Source organism: Melozone crissalis, unplaced genomic scaffold (genome assembly GCF_028551555.1).
Source record: "Melozone crissalis strain CALT ecotype California unplaced genomic scaffold, PUWL_Pcris_2 ptg000018l_1, whole genome shotgun sequence".
In the NCBI taxonomy this organism is placed as follows: domain Eukaryota; kingdom Metazoa; phylum Chordata; class Aves; order Passeriformes; family Passerellidae; genus Melozone; species Melozone crissalis.
Window position 1 is genome coordinate 3,556,138 of NW_026535796.1, and position 23,701 is coordinate 3,579,838.

A 23,701-nucleotide genomic window follows, 5' to 3' on the forward strand; every position below is an offset into this window, starting at 1 on the left:
TCTGCGGGTGCTTCCACACGCGGCAGGAAACCCCGCTGGGTTTGGGGTTCAGTTTCTTGCAGCAATGAGGGACAAACGTGCCCCAAAAATTAGGAATTTGGGGTGCCCAAATCTGGGGAGCTGGGCGGGACAGGGTTATTGTAGGGAGGGAGCTGGGCATGGGGCTGGCTGTGGGATTGTGGGCACAGAGCCAGCGGGTTTGGGATGAGATAACAGATTTTAGGATTAGGTCAAGGTGATGGGAATGACCAAACTAATCATCCCAAGCCTTTGGGATTGGAATTCTCCCTTCTACAGGAAATATGGTGGGTGGTTCCATTCCTGGTGGGATCCCCCAGGAAGAACTTCTTTACCCCAGAATCACTGAAATTAGAAATACCTTTTTCTGGAAGAGCCAAAGGATTCCTTAGGGAAAGGTGCCAGTCAGGAGAGGGGAAACCCCTCTGTGTGTGTTCCCTGCTCCTGAGGGTTTGGGTGACAGCAGGATTTGGGCAGAGCCAAAGAACCTTCTGCTTCCCTTTATCTGAATTATTGGGAGCAATTCTGAGCCAGCCCAGTGCAAGGAGAGCTGGGAGCAGCCAGCTGGGAGCCAGAGGGTGATAAGGTGCTTTGGGATGATGGATGAGATCTGGCTGCCTCCCAGATTTCAGTATCTCCTCAATAAATTCAATATTAAAATGTTATGTATAGCTCTGCTCTCATTTCCTCTTTTTTCCTTCCTATCTTTTGCCCCCAGGAAAGAGCCACATAAGAGTCAGAGCCAGAGCTGGGCTCAGGCTGCCAGAACCCTGGCTAGTTTTTTAATTTCTGGAAAGGTCTGGATTTTATATCCATATCATTCCCTGCATAACCACAGAGCACACATGCCCAGCAGAGGTCCAGGGGGGTCATGGATTATGGGAATTCTGTCAAAATCCAACCCAGCTGGGTGAAACGTGCCCTTGGTGCATTGGGCAACAGGTTTGCACTGGGACAGGAGAGCAATGAGCAAACATTCCAGGTGTTCCAAGCCTTGGGGAAGAGGATGGGAATGATGAAAACAAGCTGATGTTTAACCCGTGGGGGGAGGTATCCCACAGGGAACTCCTGATGGACATACTGGATCTGTGGGATGTGCTTTAGGAACAGGAGACCAACAGCCTGTGGGGTTTCTTGTATGTCACCAAACCCAACCAACATGTCACTGAAAATGTCAATAATAACAATGAACAGCAATAATAATTATAACAACAACAACAATTAATAATTAATAACACAGCAATAATAACGGATGTGCAGCACCTCTGCCTGTCCCAGTCTCAGGAAATGGAACTTCTCCAATTATGAAGGAATTTAAATCCCCTGTGTTCTCAGATAATAACAGTAGAAAAAGAGATTTTTCCCAAAAAATGTTGGAAATGCTGAACATTCTGCTTCAGGGGGATGTTTGGTCAGACTGTGGGGTGGGAGTGGGAATGCTCTGCAGGGCCCACCTGCCTGGCTCCTGCTCCACCATTCCCAGTCCTCGCCTTCCTCTGTTATTTCCTGGTCCTTTATCTCTCTGCTATTAATTTCCGTTTTCTTCGTCTCCCTTATCCATCATCTCCCTGTCCATCATCTCCTGGTTCATTGCCTCCCCACTCATCATCTCCTGTCCTCCACGTCCCTGCATCTCATCTCCTGCTCATCATCTCCTGTCCTTTGTCTCCCAGTCCATCATCTCCTGCTCCATCCTCTCCCTGCTCACCTTCTGTTCCCTTCTGCTCCATCCCCTTCCAGCCCTTCACCTCCTGCCCACCCTTTGTTGGGACGGCAGCGCCGAGACCCCTCGGGATCCCCCGGAGCCCCCCGGGTGCCTCCCGCCCCCCCGAGCCCTCCGGTGCCTTTCCCCCCGGGGCCCGGGGGCGGTGGTGGCGGGGCGGGACCGGGGGCGGCCCCGGGCAGGTTCCCCCGGAGCGGCGGCGGGAGCGGCGGAGCGGAGATGCCGTACCTGCTCATCAGCACCCAAATCCGCCTGGTGAGTCCCGCCGGGACCCCGGGGGTGGGGAATACCGGGGGGCGAGCAGGGACCGACCGGGGCGAGCGGTGAGACCCGCTCAGCCCGCGGTGCCACCGGTGCGATCCCGGCAGGGGCTGGCCCGGCTGCTGCTGGGGGGTCGGGGGTGATGCAGGTTTGGGGGAGCCCAGCACGGCCAGGCTGTGCCCAGCAGCCGGTGAGAGCCCCCGGTGCTTTGCTGCCCCAAAGCCTCCTGTCCCAAACAGCGACTCACTTGGGAAACTTGCGGCAGGACCCCAGGAACGCCAAAGAGACGGCTCCTCTTGTCCTCGCAGTTGGTTTTCCCTCGTCCCCAAAGAGCCGTTCCAGGGTGGAAAACGCGGCCAAGGGAGTGGGCATGGCTGGGGCAGCGGCTGGGATCCCTGTCCAGGAGCACCGCTGGGATCGCTGCTGTCCCTGCCGAATAAAGCCACAAAGCAAACGTTACTGCTCTAGCAGCAGCCACATCCTGCAGGACTCTGTAGGAGCCCACAGCTCTGTGTTTATCTGGGGTTCCCCTTTTCCCGACATCCAGAAGCCTGGATCTGCTGGTGTGGTTTGAGGCAGGAAGCAGAGAAACAGTGAGACAAGTGGGGCAGTGAAAACAGCAAATGAGCAAAGGGAGGGAGTTGTGATGGACACTGCAGTGGATTGGGAATGGGGACGTGTGGAGATGCTGCAGCACCAAAGCATCTGCTGGCAGTGGCATTTGGGATTGTACAAGTTGATTGAGTGATTATGGATGAGGTACAGGAAGGGACACACGAGTTATGGCACTGGAGGGAACAGCCTGGAGCAGCAGGGCTCAGTCTGTCCTCAGAGACTTTGGAAGCTCTGCTCTTTACCAAAGGGGCAAAACAAACATTTCCAGTGTGAAACTTGGCATTGAGCCGAGGCTGGAACCTCCTGGGTGAGCAGCTGCACCTTCCTGCCAGTGGCTGGGACTGAGGGAACAGGGGGTGGCCGTGTCATCATGTGTCACTCACCACTCTGTGCCTGTCCCACAGGAGGCTGGGCCCACCATGGTGGGTGACGAGCACTCGGATCCCCACCTGATGAGCATCCTGGGGGCCACAAAGAGGAGCACGCTGGGCAACAACTTGTAAGTGCTCCTCTCCTTATTTTCCCAAGAAATGCAGAACATTTTCACTCCTGGAATCCCCCACAGCACCTTCCAGCTGTCCAGTTAATCCCAGGACTTCCATGTGTCCTGTTAACGGAAATGCTGCCACATTTCACTTGGTTCTTCACCTTCCTTTTCCCTGACCCTATTTTAGCACCTGATCCCCCTTTCTCTCTCTTGGTGCCATCTCTGCCTTGCTCTGCCTGTGCCTTTCTTGGTGCTGAGACACCAGAATGCTCACCCAGTTCTGTCCATCCCATCCCTCCCAGCTGCAGTCTGTCTGTCCATCCACCCCATCCCATCCCATCCCACTCTCTAGTGCAGCTCAAGGCTTCACCTGAGCCAGCCCTTCCCAACAGCTGCCAAATCTTTTCCATGGGCAGCTGAGCCCTGGGGTTGGAGCTGTTCCCCATTGTGTCACCCTGACTCCAACCCTCCACTGGCATGTTCCCAAGCTGTGGATATCTGACACTTCTCCATGTCCCCACCTCTGGCCACGCCGAGTTTGACCCCAGCCTTTCACCAAGTGCCACTCGGAGATGTGACCAGCATCTTCCTCATGGTTTGGCTCACTTTTTTTTTTCTTTATTTTTCCTCACTTGATATCTCACTTCCTGGTTTTCCCTGGGGTGGGAAAAAAACCCCAAAAAACCAAAACCACAATGGCAAAGCAAAACAAACCCCCAAATGCAAAAGAACTTGACAGAGAGGAGCAGCTCAATTCCTGCTGTGTCCCATGTGCTGTGGAGGAGAGGAGGAATAGGAGGAATAGGAGAAGGAGGAGGAGGCATTAAAACAAAAGGTGTATCTCGTCCTAAATGTTCTCCACCTTCCATCCATGGAGCTGGGAAAACCCTCCTACTCAGCACTAGCCTGGTCAACACCAAGGGCTGGATCCTCGGCTGCTGCAGCGTTAAAAATCTCAGTGGGGTGGGAAAAGTTAATATGAAGGAGATAAAATATAACTATTGAAGGGCCCCCCCATCCCAGCTGCATTCCTGGGGGGTTTGCCGGGCTGATCCCTCTCCGTGCTGCTATTCCCAAGCCCGTGGGTGGGGCAGAGATTGGCAGCAGCGCCAGAGTCGTGCTGCCACCCGCCGTGCGCAGCCCGGAGTTTCGCAACGGGATGGGAGACAGAGAAACACAACAGGCTCCCAGAAGGAACTGGATCCTGAGAGATTTGGGCAAGGATCCCTGGGATTCAGGTGGAAAAGGAAGGCAAAGACAGATAAAAGCCTCTGTGGTGCCTGCCCCAGCAGCTGGGGGAGCCGCAGCACTGTAAGGAGCAGAAGCACCACATTCTGCCTGTTTTGGGGAAGGGATGTGAGCTTCCTATGGGATCTCCCTGCTGGATTCACCACCTTTCACTCCTCCCCATGGCCCGGAGCGTTTTGAGCTGCTCTTGCCCCACCTGCTCCTTGGCATGGCCTGTGTCACAGCTGGGAACTCCAGTGTCCCTTCGGCACATCCCTGCGGGGCATCCCTGCGGCACAGCACGTCCCTCCCCACCGCTCAGGCACACAGGGGAAGTCCCCTGGCTGGAATGTGGCTGCTGGCACCCCCGGGAGCACAGCCGCGTGCCAGCCCAGCTGCCTCCTCCAGAATCCCAACCACAGCTGGGAGCTCCAGGATCTGCACTGTGGCCAAGCAGGATTTTCCATTCCCAATTTCTTCATGAGCAGAGCCTGGCTATGGATGCTGCAAACTCCTTTCCTGCAGCACCTTGGGCCCCAGAACTTTAGCCATGACCTTGTAGGGAGCCTGAAGGAAAACCTCAAGCAGCACAGAGCTGCTGGGAAACTGGGATATACAGGTGAAGCTGAAATCCCTGTTATGAGGGAGTGCACGGATCCTGTTCCACAGCTCTGCACAGACACACGGCCCCTCATTAAGGCCCACAAGGTGTGGGGAGCAGGGATGTGGTCCCTGCCCTCTCTCTCAGGGTCAGAGCCCTTGGGGCAGCCAGGTGGGGCAAGGGGTGGGGTGGGATTTACCTGGAAGAAAAGGCTTTGCAGGTATCCCAGCCCCTCCATCCCGACTGGATGCACACGGAGACAGCAGCAGATCTGATACCCACGGTGTGCAATCTTCATTTCCCTCAACACACAGCTGGGATAAAGCCCTGGGAACTCTTACCTCCTGCTTTTAGCTCAGCTACTCAGTTTTTTAAGTTTCTATAAATCCCTGCCTCTGCTACTTCCTCTGAATAGTGGGAATAATATTTACTAGCTCCCACTGCGAATCCGAAGGGTATGTGGCAACCCTCCTGGAGAAAGAACAGACTTCAAAGACACTTATAATAATGCACATTATCTTTACACCACATCTATAATTACAGCCAAGTATACAGTCTGTCTTGAGAAACTGGAAAATCTCTCACATCTCAGGTTATTTCGTGCTTTAAAGAACTCCCAGTTCCAGCACAGGTCTGAAATCCAAGCAGGAGAAGCTTTGGAAAGGCTTTTGGATCTTTTTTTTATCATTATTAGTAGGAAAAGCAGGAGAAGCTTTGTTCAGGTGCCCAAACAGGATCCCCAGTGATCCTGCAGCCCATCATTATCTGCTTACTCAGCACTGTGAGTCAGCTACAGCTGAGCTGCTCTGGGCCTTATCCCAAAGTCATGGCAGAGGAGAGGCTGGCACATCCAGTGCCAAAGGTCCCACTGGCCAGCTCAGCTCAGCTCAGCTGTGCCCAGCCAATTCAGCCCAGTCTGTGCCTGGTCCCTTCACTGGGGAGCAGTGTCACAGCCCTGGAGCTTCTGGGATAGAGGGGTAGGAATGTGGGAATGTGCTCCAAGCACAGAGCCAGCACAAACCACTGGGGAATCAGAGCTGGACAAGGATCCCAGTGTCAGCTCCCAGGCACTGCTGGAACAGAGGAGCCTGGGCTCCACCTTGCCTGGCACATCCATGCAGGATGGATGACTACTGGCTTTCCAAAGGTTTCCCACCTGCCTGAAAGCATCACTTTGTTCCAATCCCCAAATTCTAACAGTCTCTCAAACCCACCCATCTCACAGACATACTCTGCCATGGGTAGAACACTGGGATTTCCTTCCTTAGAAACACCTGAATCATTTCTCCTCTCCTCCTCCATGAATTCCCAGGTATGCTAAAAACGTGCTCACTGTGTTTACCTGTGAACCCTCTGCTACAGTGTCAGCCCAGTTACCAAGCAGCATGTGGCTCTGGACACCAGCCCCTGAGCCACATTCCCATTCAACCTGATCCTTCCCTCCTGGACAGGATTCCTGTGGTTTGGCACCTGGGGCTGTGCCTTCCCCCGGGGTTAACCAAGGCCCTGTGTCACACACGCCTGTGCCAGGTGTGGCCGCTGGTCTTAGAGGGATCAGGAGCAAGGCAGGCTCACTTCCAGCAGGAAATCCCCATCTCTTCCCCCCCCAGCTCACCTCAATCCCATCTCTCCTGGGTGCAGCTGCGAGTACTACGTGAACGACGCTCCGCGCGTGGTGCTGGACAAGCTGGAGAGCCTCGGCTACCGCGTGGTCAGCATGACCGGCGTGGGCCAGACCCTGGTCTGGTGCCTCCACAGGGAATAGCCAGGGAGAACCCTGCCTTCCACCCGGACCACATCCTGCTGGAGATCATCTTATAGGACTGGCAGCAAACTTTTCCCCCTTAATTCCTTCCTGTCCCAGACTCCAGGTGCTCGGGCAGGGGAGGAACGGCGCAGAGGCAGAGCTGGACCCAGTGGAATTTTGGCATCCCTGTTCCGTTTCCCAAGAGCAGAGGGAGGAAGGTATGCCCAGAAGCTGGCAGAGGGAACAGATGGCTCCAGCTCTGCCTTCAGTGGGATGGCAGTCTGGCAAATTCCAGCTTTTTACATTTTAATCATGTATTCAGCATGCCCTGGAGGAAGCTCAGTAACAGCCCTGTTTGCCTGCCTTCTCCTGGGCCAGGGGGTTAGGGAGGGACAGCAAGCATGGACACCATCCCATTTCATCCCTGAAATCCAAGAGGGAACCACTAAACCTACTCCCAGGGCTCTGAGAATCCCTCCCCTTGGCAGCAAGGCCCGCTTCCATCTCAGCAGCACCACTGAAATTCCAGATTCCAGACTGCCATCCAAGCCTAACATGGGATTCCCAAAATAACACAGAAAGTGTTGTTGTGTGACTATTCCAGGTGCAGGCTCTAATCCCAACACTGCTGGAATGTTTGGGACTGTGAATGGATCCTGCTATGGGAGTAACACCAATAAAACATAATAAAACATTGCTCCAAAGAGACCAATGTCCTTCTGTGGGTTGTTTAAAGCTGTTGCCAAATCCCTCTGAATGAGCTTTCAGGAATTAAAATCTCCAGGCTTTGGTGTTCTGATGGCACCTCTCACACCTTGTCCCATGGGATGGGGCAGCTGCTCTGGGCACACACACTGACAGGGTAACACCTGCACTCTGTGAACCTCAGGCAGCCATTCCTTCCCCAAACCTGGAATGGGATAAGGTCTGCAATCCCTGGGAGTTTCTATTCCCACAATACCTTTAGAAAAAAGGAGGTTTATTGACTTAAATAAAGAAACAGCTCTGAGGGGACAGAGGGGTGGGAAGAATCCATACTCTCATGCTAAGTGTGAGACTTTTCCTCCTCGTCTTCCCGCTGGAGCTGCTCGATGAGCTGCTGCCTCTCGGCCGCCTGGCGCATCCTCATCATCACCAGGCTCTCGTAGTCCCGCTCCGACACCACCGACGCCTGGAAGGGAGCAGGAGAGACACACAGCCCATCAGGGGCAGGACAGACTCCCAGACTTCCCCAAATCCCCCTCACAACACCAGCGTTCCAGGCAGGAAATGGTTTGATCCCACAGAAATTGGGTGAGGTGGGTGAAAGCTGCCTGGCTACAGGAAATAACCAGGAATTGTTATTAAAATGATTATTTAAAATAACCAGCAATGAGTGTGGTTGGTAAGGAAAGCAGGACACACATGGAGCCAGCATTCCATGAGGCTGAATGGGGAATTATTTTGGATTACAAGATCACTCTGCACCTACAACGTTGGTGCCCGAAGTCCAGCATACACTTCACCTGTTACAAAGGCTAATGCCATAAAAAAATCAAACCTTTGTGGATGAGTCATGGAAGTGACTAACTTCCAACTGTCTGACAGCGCTGAGGCCTTGGCAAAGGTTGCCCAGAGAAGCTGGGAAGCTGTGCTGCCCCTGGATCCCTGGAAGTGTTCCAAGCCAGGTTGGACAGGACTTGGAACAACCTGGGCTAGTGGAAGGTGTCCCTGCCCTGGGATGGACTTGAAGGTCCCTTCCCACCCAAGCCATTCCATGATTCTAACAGCTGCAATCAATAACCTTGGACGTCTTTTCCACCACAAACAATTCCCCGATTCTAAGCAGCTGCACAAAGAAAACCACCAGGGATGTTCCCAAACCTGACACAGGAATGGAAGAGTTTCCCAAAGCTCCCAGAGCCTCCCTGCTGCGTGTGGCAGCAACTGTCACGTCAAGGCAGTTGATTGCAGACTCTGCCTAATGAACGTGGGCAGCAGATGACAGCTGCTCCGGTGCTTTGGCGCTGCTTCCAAAGCCATTCCACACTAGTAGGTGGCCGTGCTATTTTGGAGGTATGAAAGCACTGCAAGGCTTGGAAACATCCAGCTCATTCCTTGACAGTTCAGGTGGAAATAAGAGTTTCTTGACAGAAGGTGAATGGGAAAAAAAACCCTTAGTATTCCTTTTTCTAGGAAGTGGGTTAAGTGGTGATCACAGAGAATCACGGAATCCCAGAATGGTTTGGGTGGGAAGGGATTCCAAACATGATTTGGTTCCAACCTCGTGCCATGGGCAGGGACACTTTCCACTAGCCCAGGCTACTCCAGCCTGGTTTTGGACACTTCCAGGGATGGGGCAGCCACAGCTTCTCCAGATATTGAAGGATTTCTTAGGAAGCAGAAGGGATACAAAGGCAATAGAATGCCTAAATAAGTCTCTGCATGGAAATATGGGCGAGTGCAATTCCTTATCCTGTGCCAGCAAAGTGGTTCCTCCGGCTGCAAGGACACAATGAAAGCCCACAACAGATAAGGAACATCAAGAGGGAAATTAAGAGTCTAATTGGTGTCTTAGGAGCCACCTGAGCAAAATGACCTTTGGGTACTGGCAGCAGCAGTGTCTGAGAAAGCACCGATGGTATCAGCCCTGAGCCAGGATCCTTCCAAGTCCCATCCACCAACCCCAGGAATTTGCTGGGCTGGATGGAAGAGGCTGCCTGAGACTTATGCAGATGAATCACCCACACAAACCTGAAGCCCCACCTCACGCTGGGATTATAATTTCAAACAGCCAGGAAATTATTTGCAGCCTGGCTTGGGAGCTCTGCTGACACAAGGAGCCCTCGGAGCGGCGGGAGGAAGAACAGCCTGATCCAGGTGGGCTCCCAGCACGTGCTCCCGACTGCCTGAGCGTGGGCTGAGGCTCCACCACTCCACACACCTATTTCCTGCAATCCTGGCAATTACCAATGGAGTGAAACCCAGTTTCTGACGTGGCTGACTCAGCAAGGGCTTGGCTCAAAACAAACACATCCACGCAGGGAGCCGCAGCCCGGGAAGCAGCGATGGGTGGCACATGAAGGGACGGCGGCGGCAGAGCTGGGGAGTTTTGGCATTCTGGGTCCAACCTGGCTGAAATCCTGGACTCCTGGCTGAGCTCTTCCTGGACTTGCTTCCTCATCCTGGTCTCTGAGTGCTCCAGCAGCTTCTCCTCTCCGCTCCAGGACTCCTGGCTGCTCCAACAGAGTGTAAGTCTCTCCTGCACTCCGTTCTCCCAGCGTTGTCTCCTGCACTGTCGCTTTCTTCATCCCCCTTCTCCCGTATTCCCTGGGTTCCTTCGGTGGGACTGAGTCACCGTCTCGTTCCCAGCCACCCACGGCGCTTTTCCGGCGGTGCCCCTCCTCAGAAGGTGCCTGGTTACCATGGCACCCGAGTGCCCTTCTGTTCTAGATGCCAGATTAGATCTGTTCTCATGGTGACTGTGCCTCTGCTGTTCCCCACCAGCCCGGAGCCGCAGCACACGTTTAACGAGCTCGCTCACACACCGCCTGCCGCTCCTCTCCACTCCAGGGGGAGACTCCTTCAGATCCCAGACAAGCCAAGTGCTCCTTGCCACGGCGTGGAGTTTGCATTTCCTGCACTACCAGCCTCTCTGTGCTCCTTGCAGCTCCAGGAACGGGGCAGGAAGAGGTCGATCCTGTTGCGTGGCTCTCTGCTGATCCCTGGGCTCCTGCCTGTGAGGAGCCAGCATTCCTGCTCCTCGCTGCCTTTCCTCACCATGGATACTTGGCGCAGGGGGTCCCTCAAGTCCACCACCTTCTTCCGGCGCTTCTCCCTCAGGAGGCACAAAAAGCTGGGCAACCAAGTCATCATCCTGAACCAGAACAGCCACACTCTGGACACGGACGGCCAGAAGAGGGAAGGCTTGAGGGATCTGAAGGACAAGTCTGAGTACCTGTCCTGTCAGAGCGAGCAGAACCTGGCCAAGGCACAAGCCCCTCCCAAGCCTCCCCGGCTGTACCTGGACAGTTCCAGCTGCCCCAACATCATTGACCGCACAGATTCCCACTCCGACCTCTCCTTTTCCGACGCCGCTCCGTACCACAAAGGCACTCCCACGCACAAGGATCAGGCTACGGACCACGGCACCTCAGAGGCAGGTCTCCCCAACAGCATCACTCTTCCTGAGCTGGCTGACCCCTTCCTGTCCTTCAAAGTGGATTTGGGGCTATCTCTCCTTGAGGATGTGCTGCAGACCCTCAGGAAACAGAACCCGAGGGATTACGCCATTTGAAGGTATTCTTTGTCCATCACATCCCAGTTACTCACTGCTGCTGCCAGTTCCTCCCGTTCCAGCAGGAGGAAGGATACTGGAACATGCCTGATGTGTGTGGCCTGTTTTGTTGTCCTCGCCTCACCCACCACAGAGCATGCCTGTCCTTGCCAAGGAATCCTCTGGAGCAGAGCTCTGTGCTCAGGTGAGAGCACCGTCTGCTGCCTCATGGCCAACTTTCCGCTCTCCACTCCGGGAATTTCCCACTCCGGACTGCGCGTCCCATCCTCAGGGAAGACTGGCACTTTTTGGGAAAGACTTATTTTGGGGATGTGACACTGTGGGGCAGGGACACACAGGGATTTGGCATGGATCACTTGTGGAACAGCAGGCAGCCTGCAAGGAGGCAGCAGCACTGCACCCCGAAGCCAAAGCTTTGAGGGCTGAGAGACGGGAACTGGGGCTTCTCCTCCCACCATGTTTGGATGTGAAAGCTCAAAGCTGTTCCTCCGTTTTTTCTCTTCCTCTTTGTGGGTTTCTCTTCCCTTAACTCCAGTGCAGGTGGCACTCCCAGCCAGGTAAGCATCCAAGTAGGCTCCTGATACAGCACCAGCAGTGGATTTATCCTCCTGGCAGGAGAAGAGGTGTCTCTGACACTGCTGCCTCACGCATGCACTGAGCTCCCAGCTGTACAGACATAGAAGAATAAATGTATCTGTGACTGGAAGTGTCTGGTTGCCTCATTTCCTTGGGAACAAGCCACAGAAATCCCAGGCACCAGGAGCACAGGCTATCTGGAGTGGCCCAGGCCCATCCTCCCTGGCACTGCAGGGTTTTATGATGGGGGTGGGACACCTGTGTGGCTCTGAGGGAAGGACAGAGGGAACAGGGACTTGATTTTCCCCTGGAGAAGAGCTCAGGGAAAGACAGGAACAGTTGCCCACCCTGAGCTGGACAGTGGGAAAGGCTCTGCCAGGCTGAGAACATTTTGGGCAGCACCAGGACAAACTGCTAAAAGAAACTACCAGTTCGTAGCTTTTTGACTATTAGGGCTCTTTTAAAAAAACAATTAAAAAACCTCCATGCCCCAGATCACCAGGAGCTTTGGAAGTGGCCACAGCAAAGTGCAGGGACACTCCAAGGAAGGCACAGCTGCCTCTTACCGTGTGAGATTCACCTCCCAAAGTCAGATAATATGAAATAAACCCTCTGAAACCTCTGAAGGAGCTTAGAACAGGTACAAGAACACCAGGCAGGAGCTGAATGGCTGAGGAGCCCTGGCAGGGAGATTCCAGTGCAGGAGCAGGGAAAATCTTCCCAGAACTGTGCACTGCATGCTGTTGGAATGCAAAACAAGCTCTCTGCAGCCACTGTGTGCTTTGAACCATCACACAGCCACTGCTCTCCATAGCCTGGAGTAATACTGTGCAAGCCACAGCTTTTGAATTCCAAGGGGAACTGGAGCCTGCTTGGCTGCAGCAGCTCTCCGGGAACTGCTGCACAACGTGCACCTGTTGCTGTAGGAGACAACAAGGCTGTGGAAAATGAGCAGTTTCCACCTGGGAACTGCTCCCAAACCCCCTGCCTGGGGTCTGGCTGTCCTTTACCTGTGGATTTTGGCTCTCAGGTCCTGGCTGCCTGTCCCAGACAGGGAGCAGAGGATGAGTAGTGAGCGTGTTGCCATGAGAACACTGCAGGCTTGGGCTGTTTCCTGAAGCAGAGCAGCAGAGGAGCTGCTTTTGCACAGAGTGGGAACAAACTGGGGGTGGATTCAGACAAAAACAGAGGGGAGGAGTGAATAGGAAGCAAGGGCAGCTTAAATCAGGATGAGGTAAGTGCAGCCTGGAAGCAAGAACGTGGAGCCTGGTGCCTGGGAAGCCAGGCTGGGTGTGAGGGGAAGAGGCAGAGGGAACAGGGATCTGGGAGCACACTCTGCACACTCCTGGACTGGAGAGCACAAGCTAAGTCAGCTGGAAGCAGATCAGCCAGGAGGAGCTGTAAACACATTGCAGGTTTTAGGAGCATCCCAGTGGATGCAGCAGGAGGATTTGGGGAGGGTCTGGAGTGGGAACAAGGAAAAACAGGAAAGAGAGCAGCTAGGAGATGCAAGGCTGCAGTTCAGTCCCAGAAAGTGCAGCCTCTTACAGCTGAAAGCAGCAGAAAGGACAGCAAAGCACCTGCTGTGCAGCTCCTGGGCAGGATGCAGGTCCCTGGCAGCAGCTCCTCAGCATTCCCAGAGCCAGGTGGGATTGAGGAGCTGTGCTGGGCAGAGGTGAGTCACCAGCACTGTGTGTGCTGCTTTCCTGCTCTCCCTGCTGCCCCACCACACTAATCCTGCACCGCAGGCAGACGCTGCACTTCCACACTAACAAGCTCTGGGCATGGAAACAGGCCAAGGCAAACTCAGGGATCTGAACCCACAGAGGCTGGAATCCACTACCAAAGCTCCAACTGCACCAGCAACCCCCTTTGGTAGGAATGGGCCAGTTCTCACTCTCAGCTAGTGAGAAATTCTCAAATAACATGTTTTGGATTCTGCTTTTTGGCCCAGTTCCCTTCCTAACACTCTGGAGATTCTCCTGTGGCTGCAGGACTCTCCCTGGTCCTACATGGACAGGGTAACAATCAGGGTGTTTGATGCATAATTACAAATAATATAAATAAAATACTTAATGAAATATGAAGAGAGTGAATGCACTGAACAATCTCACAAGCTTAAAATATTTAGGGAGTGAACACACAAAAGGGTATTTAGCTTGATATTGCTCCTGCAGACCCTAAGAATAGAGGTTTGCTTCCAGCACTGAAACTTCCTCCTCCTGGGAATGCAGTGAGCAACCAAGACTCTCCAAAGGAACTTTCAGCAGCTCTCACTCAGAGGATTCCAAAAATCCCATCAGAATGGCACTGGAGGCTTTGGGCTGAGCAAGGAACATTCTTTGTTCTTCACTTGGGAGAAAGGGAATGTGTGAAGATGCAAACAGCTCCCAGTGTGCTGCTGCCCAGGCAGGAGGTCCTTTAGAAAGCCACTGATCCAGCACAGAAAGGGCTGCTGGGAAAGCCAGGGCTGGCCCCAACAACTGCTATCTGACAGCACTCTGAGATGTAGGTTGTTCCAGGATTTCCATCTCCTTACCTGTGAGCTCCTGGGCTGGCTGCTGCTGTCGGGGAGGACGGTGCTGGGGCGGCTCTGGGGCTGGCCCTCCAGCCAGGAAATCTTCAGGGGGTTATTTAGCAGGCCAACTTCATTCTTCACAGCCATCTCCTGGCAGGGAAAACACCCTTCCATCACCACCTGAATTTCAGATCCCACTCCCTCCCCTCACAAGTCCCTAAGAATCATGCTCCCATCTCAGAATGGCCTCAAGGCCAAGCAGGGCACAAGCAAGACCTGTCTCTGGAAGTGTCCAAGGCCAAGCTGGAAGGGGCTTGGAGCAGCCTGGGATTGTGGAATGGTGTCCCTGCCCATGACTGGGGACTTGAAATGGATGGTCTTTTAAGGTCCCTTTAAATCCAAACCATTCTATGGTTCCACTCTGTAAGATTTTAAGGATCTTTCCAACCCAAACCATTCCATGACTCTCAGATTTCACAGCTGCCCTACATGAGAAGCACCTTACCCTTGGTCCATACCCCTGCCAGCACTTTTGATATACAGGTCACACACAGTTCTGGGGGCTTTTATCATTTGGATATGAGTGAAAGAAAAGCTAACAAGGAAACTCTCATACAGCCCAAGCTCATGGAACTACTGAAATTTAGGATAACTGATGACTTCTGCTCCCACAGCCACATGAATTATTGTAACTCACAGTGAGTCAAGACATTTTGGGTTGTTTTTCACTGCAACTGCCTGATATCACCTCCAAAACACATAAGCCCAACTCCAAGGCATTTCACCTTCAGAGAGAGCTGAGTAAGTGCTCAGTGCCTGATTTTTAAGGCAGTGCCTCCTCCCTCAGCCTGTTCCATGCACAACCTGTTTATGTGCCTGATCTCTGGGTTTGTGCCTGCAGCTGTGCCACTCCCTCCGTGCCTTTTGACTCTCATTACCCTTCTCCACTGCCTTAATGACAGGGCAGTGTCCTGGCTGTCACCTGTCCTGTGCCACCCCCAGCACAGCCAGCAGGGGCTCTGCACACTCACAGCTGCCTTCACCGTGGCAAATTCCACCACTGCACTGCCAGTCTTCCTGCTGGAGATCAACAAATTGAGCACATCACCATACTGTGGGAAGAAAGGAAGGAAGGGAAGTTAATTACAGAGCCAGGAGAGATGTCAAGTTCAGTTCTCAAATGAACACAAAGAGAAAACATGTGTTTTCACAGACATGAGGCTTGAGCTGTCACCATTTCTGTCCCTCCAGGAAATAATCTGGGAAGGCATGGAGCTACTCACTTGGCTCCCAGTGCAAGAGGGCTGCTGAGCTCAGAGGGAAAGGAGGCCAGGGTGGGATTGATCAGATCAAAGGCCTGTCTGTGCCTGTCTCTGCACTTGCCACAGCAGGGATGTGAAGGATGAGTGCACCACAACCACAGAGCCAGAATAAATGGGCAGGAGGCATTCAGTGGGAAGAGCCTGCAGTTGTTCTGCTGGGAAACAAGTCCCAGCTCAGGGATCAAAGGATCCAACTTGGTTCAAAGGTTGGATTTGATAATTTAAGAGATCTTTTCCAACCTTAATGACTCCACGATCATGCTGATGAGCACTGAAAACTGCATAAGAAAGCTGAACAGGGAAGGAAATTAACCACTCCAGCTTACACGGGCATGGAGTGACAGGACACAGGGAATGGCTTCAAACCAGCTGTTTAGTTCAGATTACCTGTTTAGATTAGATTAGGATAAAATCCTTCCCTGTGAGGGTGCTGAGGCCCTGGCAGAGGGTGCCCAGAGGAGCTCTGGCTGCCCCATCCCTGGAAGTGTCCAAGGCCAGGTTGGAGAGGGCTTGGAGCAACCTGGAATAGTGGAAGGTGTCCCTGCCTGTGGCAAGGGGTGGAACTGAATAATTTTTAAGGTCCCTTCCCACCCAAACCATTCCATGATTCTGTGATATGTAGCTTCCCAGAATTCACTATCCTTACAGCACTGAGATCAGGGGAAGACCCAGTAACACACAGGGAAGTGTCAGACAGGACCTTTTGCAGGATCTGCAGCAGCACATCTTTGGAGTATCCCCCTCCAGTCTCATCTTCCTTCCTGCATTTCCACCTGAGCTGGGGAATTAACAGCAGGAGTTAATTTTTCCCGTTTGGATGTGCTGCCAGCAGCTCCCACCCCCCTGCACATTCACCACGTCTGCTATTTCCAGCCACACTCCCAGGCCTGCCAAGACAGTGATCTCAGCATGGGAGTGAGCACAGGGAACAAACTGTTTGGGGAACAGGGAGAAACGCTGCTCACTGGAATAAAAAAAGATTGCACTTGAAAGGATGCTAATGGCTCTGCCAGGGTAATTAGCAGATGTTCCCCGTGCTTAAAGCACAGACAACTCAATCCCAGGCTCAGAAATCTGGAGCAGACAAAGAAAAGGTGACTGAGGAAGGAATTCTAACAGCAAGGACAGGGGTTGTTCACCTGATGATGCACATTTCATGGAGTGGAATTTATACATCCCAGTATAAAAAAAGATGTGCCAGCTTAGTAGGGTTGAAATGTCCCTTCTGTTATCCACCATGTTCTATCAGTTTTCACCAAAACACAGCTTTTTAAGGATGCCTTACCTTGAGCTTAGGAGTTATTTTGCCTTCTGCTCCATTTCTTTCCTGCTTGCCTAAAAAAAAGAAAAAAGATGGAAAAGATGGAAAGGACATAGGTGAAAATTCCTCAGCATTTTGCACATTTTTTCCCCTGAGAACATACATATGATGAAACACTTTGGGATTTCCACTGGACCATTCCAGTCCCAAAAATCTCGTGCAACAGGAACTGCAGCACAGACTGAATACTCCATGGCATCATTTTTCCCTTTTAGGAATCACAGACTTGCCAGGATCAAGGCTAGAAACAGGTCAGCAAAAACACAAGCCGGAGACATGTTCTGAGGCATTTTTCCCTGCAAGAAGGTTGGAAAAATTCAGGGCGGAGAGCTGCCAAAGAGCCCAAGGCCACGTGCAGGTGCTCCCCGTGCTCACCTCGGCTGTGCTGCTCCCTCTCCCGGCGGATCTGCTCCCTGACCAGCCTCTGCTGCTCCTCCAGCTGCCGGGAGCCCTCCTCCCGCAGGCGGATTATCTGCGGCACAGGGAACACAGCACGGGCACCTGAGGCACACAGCCAGGGCTGCAAGGCCACCTGGACACTTCCAAGGACAGCCTGAGCCTCACACACATCTCCTGGGACACCCCTCCTGCCAGTTCCCCTGGGCAGCTCCAAAAGGAGCAGCCTGGTTTGGTGGAAGGGGCCCCTGAGCATGGCAGGGGCTGGAACTGGATAGGCTTTAAGGTCCCTTTAAGGTCCCTTCCCACTCAAACCATTCCAGGATTCTCTGATGCACAGAGCCTTTTAATCCCAAAGGTTGATGCACTGCTCTCCAGAGATTTTTTGCACCTTGAGAGGAATAGCAGATTTGTCTTTACAAACCAGCTGTGGGTCTGCTGGTAGATACAACTAGCACTGGGAGATAAAAGAAACAATGGGAAGGATTCCACTGATTGATGAATGGAAAAGGATATTTGCATTTACAAATAAACTTTAGTTTTGCTGATAAATGAAATTAGACATTGAGAGATGAAAGAAACAGTGGGGAAGAAAAACCCCTAAATTCCACAAGAATTAAAAATTGAAAGGGAGGGTTGCACATTAGAGGGAAATCTCTGGTATCAGTTGTATTGGGGAGTCTGTACCTCTCAAGTACCTCAGCCAATGGGGAAAGAGAGAAGGGAAATGCAGCTGGGAAATTAGGATTAAAAGGGAGGCTGTGTCCTCCAAAAATTTGAGAGACCCCAGGGGAATGCCCCATGGCCTCTTCCCTTTATTCAAATAAAGTCAAAAAACTCCTATCTCTCCTTTTTGGACATAAACCTCTGATGTTTGTGGATTAATTTTCCTGACAACCTCATCCCATGGATTTCATCATAATGGAAATACTTCCAGCAATTCTTCTCAAAAACAGCAGAGAGAACTAAGAATTTATCCTTACTTCTTCTTCTAATGATCTGGTTATCCTGATCTCCTCCTCTTCATTCTCCTGGGCCTGGGCTTCCCGTTCTCTGGCTTCAAGATCTGCAGAGAAAGAAACAAAATTCAAACAATCCAAAGAGAACTTGAATTTTTCCCTGCTGGCCAGAGGAAGATGGATAGATCACACACCAAAGGAGCCTTAGCAGTCCTCCACCCCCTAATTCCCACAGCAGGACCACCCCAGCTATGGCTGTGGGAGGAGATTCCAGGTCTACTGGTCTGTACTAGGGATGAAGAAACCAGAGTCATCCCCCATGGATTGACCCCAGTGGAAGGAGAAATGCAAACAGGCAGCTAGGGGAGACCTCAGGAGATTGTGAGGGTTTGATTTGCTCACCAAGCTTTACTTTCTTCCTCTTCTCATCGAGTTTCTGTGTCCTTGCTGCAGCCTCCTTCTTTGCCCTCCTCACCCTGTCATAGGCTGCCTGCCAAGGAAGCAGCACAACAGTGGGAAACTACAGAAACCAGGAGAGAAACTGGAAAACAGGGAATGCAGTGACATCAGGGACTGAAACCCTGTCAGCAGGGCTGAAGCATCTTGGATTACAAGCTTTGCCAGTGCCTGAAAAGAGGAGCTCATGTTTTTAGCTTTTATCACCTGGAATCAACATTTTTCCCTCTCCTGAGCTAATCTGGAGAGAGTTCCTTGCTCATTTTTTGGTTTTATTCTTTCCAGGGACATTTTCAGGTTCTTTCAGGGCCTGGGAAGTGGGTTCTCAGCCACTTCCCCACAGCCCCAGAAGGATCCAAGCTCTCCTGTGTCCCTCAGACAGCAGAGCTTGGAGCCTCAGGAATTGCATCCAGGTATTACTCATTTGTCAGCCCCTGACTCAACAGGAATGGCAGATGTTGCCATGGGAATTTGGTGTTCCTCAGTCAGGGATGGTGTTATTAAATGGGATATGCCCCTGTCCAGCACATTATTAAAGGCAGAATCTCAGGGCAGAGCTGCTCCCAGCAGCAAATCCCAAACACCACATTCCTCCAAGCTTCTACCTGGCACCTGAGATTTGATCTCACGAAGAAGCAGGGGGAATAACAGAATAACTGCTGAGATTTGTATTGATGGAGCCTCCGTCAGAGCAGAGAGCAGGACAGGCCGGATCACAGTTCCCAGCACCATCCCAAAATCCCACCCTTGCCCAGGGAGCATCCTTACCCTGGCTGCTGCATCTGTGAGCACGGCCAAGGCCTGGGACAGCTGGTGGAAAATTTCCGCTGGGAATGACAAGAAAGAAGGGCAAGATGAGGGAAACCAGGTGAGGGATCTGGGGAAGAACCAGGAAAGACAATTCCTGCAGGAAGGTCTCTCCAAGGAACACAAATCACCTCTGCAAGAACTCTGTAAGGTAACCTCCAGCCTCAACTCAAAGGTATTACACAAATTTAAGAGTAAATAAAGAAACAAAAAACTGGGATTGTTTCATTTTAAGAGAAATCTTGGAACAAACAAACTTAATTTTTCTTACTGATTATTTTTATTTTGGGCTGCAATATCTCCATGTCAGATTTAGCTGGAGCTCACAATTTCCTTCTCCCTCTCAGTCCTTTTCCTTCAACAAGAAGTCCTGCTTATGTTGTACTGGAAGTTGTTGCATTACAGCCATCTATCCTTTAAAAGTCTTTCCTCTTGTCCCATTACAAGCATTGGCAAATTATATTTATATATTTTTATAAAGATGAATTATCAGTCTTGACACACAAAATACAAAGTAATTGCTAATTCTACAACCTCCATCCACAGCAATCCCTCGCTGCAGGCAGCTGAAACTCCCCCTTGCCCTGCCCACAGATAAAAGGATTTATGGAGTGCTGGTGAAGTTTGGGGCTGTGAGAGATACACACCAAAGCAAAGATTGGGAATGTTTGATGGAGGGCTGCAGCTGTAACTCCAGCACTGACTTACTGCTGGTGTTTCTAAACCCAGCAGGGATCGTTCAGCCTTAAAAAGCAAAGTTAACACCAACAGGAGCAACTCCCAGCCCTGTGTGTATCCCCAGGGACACCCACCCAGCCATCCCCTCAGCACTTAGGGAAGCAGAGGCACTTCCAGGAGCCTGGAGAAGGGAAAAGAGCAGCAGGAAGAACTCACCTGCCCGGGGGTTGTCGGGGTTCTTGTCCGGGTGGCAGGTGAGCGCCTTCTGCCGGAACGCTGTCTTCACCTGCAGGGGCCACACTGGGGTCACTGGGGGGAAACTGCTTTGGCTCTGCCAAAAAAAGCAACCTGGAAACCCAAAATAATCCCTGTGCTCAAGGGAAACCCGCTGGGCTCGGGAGATGGGGTGTGTCTGGAAGGAGCTGGAGCTTTTAGAAGTTGTTTTGGCTTGCAGGTGTCTTGCGTTGCAGGAGTTAAACTTCAGGTTAAAAAAATGGGAGAGGGGAAAAAAGGGGGGGAGGGAAAAAAGGGGAGAAGGAAAAAAAAGGAGAGAAGGAGAAAGAATGGAGAGAAGAAAAAAGAAAGGAGAGGGGGAAAAGGGAGAGAGGAAAAAAATATGGAGGAAGGAAACTGAAGAGGGGAAGGGAAGGGAAGGGAAGGGAAGGGAAGGGAAGGGAAGGGAAGGGAAGGGAAGGGAAGGGAAGGGAAGGGAAGGATGATAAAAAAATGGAGGAAGGGAAAAAACCCAGAAAGAGAACCCAAAAGAGGGAAAGGGAGCCAAAAAAGGGAAAGAAAAACAAACGGGGAAAGGAAGAGAAGTGGGGAAAAAAAAAAAAAGAGGTAAAGAGAACGAGAAATGGGGAAATGGAGGGAAAAAAGTGAAAATGAAAAAAAAAAAGGGATGGGGGGAAGGAAAAAAGTAAGGCACTTTTTCCCACTATTCCCTGCTATTCCAAGTGGGAAAAGTTGTGTCCCGGCCCCACCTGGTGGACAAAGCTCCCGGGATTGGGAATGCGCAGGAAAAGCCCTGCAGATGGTCCCACCTCCTGTACAAGAGTCCAGCTGAGGGAGAGGAGTCTCCTCGCCGGGCTCCAATCTCCAACCTCCCATTTCAGCCAGGAATTCCTCCCCGGTGTCCCATCCAACCCCGCTGTCTGGCACTGGGCAGCCATTCCCTTTTTACCCTGCTATTCCCGGCCCTTGGCCGGGCCCCTCTGCAGCTCTCTCAGAGATTCCTTCCTGTGTTTAGCACTGACTAACCAAATAAACTCAATTAAAAACCGCAAACGTGTAATTAAAACCCTACAAAATTAACTACGTGACTTTTGGGCGCTCGGACAAACGTCTGACAATAGGATTTTTGGATCACCACGGAAATTTCCCTAGTTAGGAAGCACATAAACAAAGCGAGAACAAGTCCCAGACCAACCCTGCAGTTCTCTCCTCCTCCAAAGCCGGGTTCCGCCCCGCAGGACTGAGGGGTGAACTGGGGGAACGAGGCCAATTCCAGTAAAACCGGGATATCACAACGCCAATATCAGCACAAACGGGATTTTTCCGTTCGCCAGCCCCGGTCCCACAGCAGCGCTTAGAGCAGCCCCTCAGCTCAGCGCTGGAGAGCAGCACCGCCGCCCCCGAGGACACCGGGAAAGGGATGGAGGGAGAGAAGGAGCCAGTCCCGAGCTGTCCGCGCCCCTCACCTCCTTCTCGGACGCCTTCTCGCCGATCCCCAGCAGCCCGTAGAGGTCCCGCTCCAGCAGCTCCTTATCCACCGCCATCTTCGCACTTCCCGGTTCCGCTCCTGGCGCCGCGGTGGCTGGGAAATGCAGTCCCCTCACTCCGCCGCGCCACGCGCCGTCCAGGAAAGTTGGACTACAAGCACCGTGATGCATCGCGCGGCTCCAGAGGACGGGAACAACCAGGGTGTGCAGCGCCACGCTGGGCATGCTGGGTGTTGTAGTTCTTTAGCGGCAGCTGCCAGCGGGGATAAGCCAGAGAAAAACTACAAGTCCCGTGGGGCCGTGCGCGGGCACTGAGTCCTGAGGGAAAACTCAGCACGTGCGTCCCGCTGTCTCCCAAGGTCACCACCGACCGTGTCCCCAAGTGCCACAGACGGATCCACACCCATGCGCTAAATCCCTCCTGGAATGGCATTCCACCATTTCCTCTGAAAGCCTGTGGCAGTGGTGGCTGGTGCAAGCCCAGCTGCCCCCTGTTCCCAAAACCATACTTGTTTTTGTTGTCACCAAAAAACATCCATCTCAGCCCAAGGCACAGCTCCTTGGGAAATTATTGTTTTCTTATTGATCTAAGATACCTCCCTTTCCCTCCCACAAGAAGGGAACACTGTAGAAGAAAGCCGATCCAATTATTTCCATACACAGGAGACGGAATTTTTCAGCCCTTACTCCTTTATTCTCATAGGATTTGTGTCCTCATGGCTGAAGGTTACTTAACTTACTTTACCAACAATATCAACAAACCTGATATCAACCCGAGATCATGAAGAAAACTGGGTACCCATGATTGCAGCAAAATGAATTGTTTCAGAGAGCTGTTCATAGCCAGTAGTGCAATAAACTGAAAGGTTCCTGGTGTGTCTCCATGGATCCTCACCCAAGCAGAGCCTCCTCAGCTCTCAGGGTGCAGACCCAAGTCATCATCAGTGTTGTTCCAAGCCCTGCTCTACTGCCACCTCCTTCTTTTTGATGAGAATCCTGGAGTAGTTTGTGCTCAATGGGACCTTAAAGATCATCCAGTTCCACCTCCTGCCATGGGCAGGGACACCTTCCACTATCCCAGGCTGCTCCAAGCCCTGTCTGGCCAGATCTGCAATGTTTCCAGGGATGGGACAGCCACAGCTGCTCTGGACAACCTGTGCCAGGGCCTCACCACTGAACAGGGAAGGATTTCTTCCCAGTATTCCACCTAAATCTCCCCTTTTCCGTTTTGGAACCATTCCCCTTGTCCTAACCCTGCAGTTCCTGATGAGTTGTAGCCCTGGCCATGCTGAGGCCACCTGTGGCCATCGTGGTGCCACTTTGGGCACCTCCTGTGGCCTCCCCCTGAGGATCTCACTCCTGTGACACCTTCTTGCCCTACGAGACACAAAATTTACCCCCAACACCTGTCTCTAAACCCAAGCACAGCACCTCAGCCCTTTGGGGCTGTCCCATGCCTCAACAGTGGCCCTTTGTGACAGCACCATCAGTGATGTCACAGCGGCCACGGGACACAGGCCATGTCACAGAAGCAGCAGAGGGGGCCCAGAGCCGCAATCCCATGGTGAGAGCTGTGGGATGAAAACACCGCTATTCCAGCCCCACCACGGCCCCGCTGTTGAGGTGTGGGACAGCCCCGGAGGGCCAAGGAGCCGCGGGGTTTCGGGGAGAGCTACCTGTAAATGGATTTTGTGCCTCTTGCAGGGCGAGATGTCATCGAGGGAGGACACTCCGGAGCCCAGCACCAGCCAGGCTGCCAGCACCAGCCAGGCCGCCAGCACCAGCCAGGCCGCCGAGGCTGTGCCGCCGGAGGAGAGCCGTGAGGAGGAGGAGGCCTCGTGCCCGGAGTGCCGGCACATCGACACCACCTGCTCCAGCTCGTGCCGGCACTGCTTCTGCCAGCTGTGCCTGTGGGACTGGAGCCTGAGCGAGGCCACGTGCCCGCGCTGCCAGCGGCCCACGCGCCACCCCTACCCCCAGCACGTGGCCCTG

At 52.6% G+C, this 23,701-nt stretch overlaps 3 protein-coding genes across 4 annotated transcripts; 2 read left to right on the plus strand and 1 right to left on the minus strand.

Annotated features, from left to right (window-relative positions):
• Window positions 1–1,903: 1,903 nt before the first annotated feature.
• On the plus strand, window positions 1,904–7,032 carry GCHFR (GTP cyclohydrolase I feedback regulator). The gene is made up of 3 exons (XM_054275168.1): window positions 1,904–1,996; window positions 3,022–3,116; window positions 6,574–7,032. The coding sequence occupies exons 1-3, from the start codon at window positions 1,961–1,963 to the stop codon at window positions 6,695–6,697; spliced, it is 255 nt and encodes an 84-aa protein (XP_054131143.1). The 5' UTR covers window positions 1,904–1,960; the 3' UTR covers window positions 6,698–7,032.
• On the minus strand, window positions 3,110–21,774 carry DNAJC17 (DnaJ heat shock protein family (Hsp40) member C17). Of its 2 annotated transcripts, XM_054275147.1 has the most exons (12): window positions 21,689–21,774; window positions 20,205–20,274; window positions 19,272–19,330; window positions 18,450–18,537; window positions 18,072–18,154; window positions 17,068–17,164; window positions 16,657–16,706; window positions 16,072–16,149; window positions 15,081–15,161; window positions 14,071–14,199; window positions 7,718–7,850; window positions 3,110–3,224 (listed from the first exon to the last, which is right to left on the minus strand). In XM_054275147.1, exons 1-11 carry the CDS (start codon window positions 21,764–21,766, stop codon window positions 7,725–7,727), a joined length of 939 nt encoding a protein of 312 aa, XP_054131122.1. In that variant the 5' UTR covers window positions 21,767–21,774; the 3' UTR covers window positions 3,110–3,224; window positions 7,718–7,724. The 2 variants fall into 2 exon arrangements, with proteins under 2 accessions (XP_054131122.1, XP_054131121.1); XM_054275146.1 differs by lacking the exon at window positions 3,110–3,224 and having other exon boundaries at window positions 7,041–7,850.
• CUNH15orf62 (chromosome unknown C15orf62 homolog) lies at window positions 9,482–11,661 on the plus strand. Its single transcript, XM_054275152.1, has one exon. The coding sequence runs from the start codon at window positions 10,134–10,136 to the stop codon at window positions 10,953–10,955; it is 822 nt and encodes a 273-aa protein (XP_054131127.1). The 5' UTR covers window positions 9,482–10,133; the 3' UTR covers window positions 10,956–11,661.
• Window positions 21,775–23,701: the final 1,927 nt, after the last annotated feature.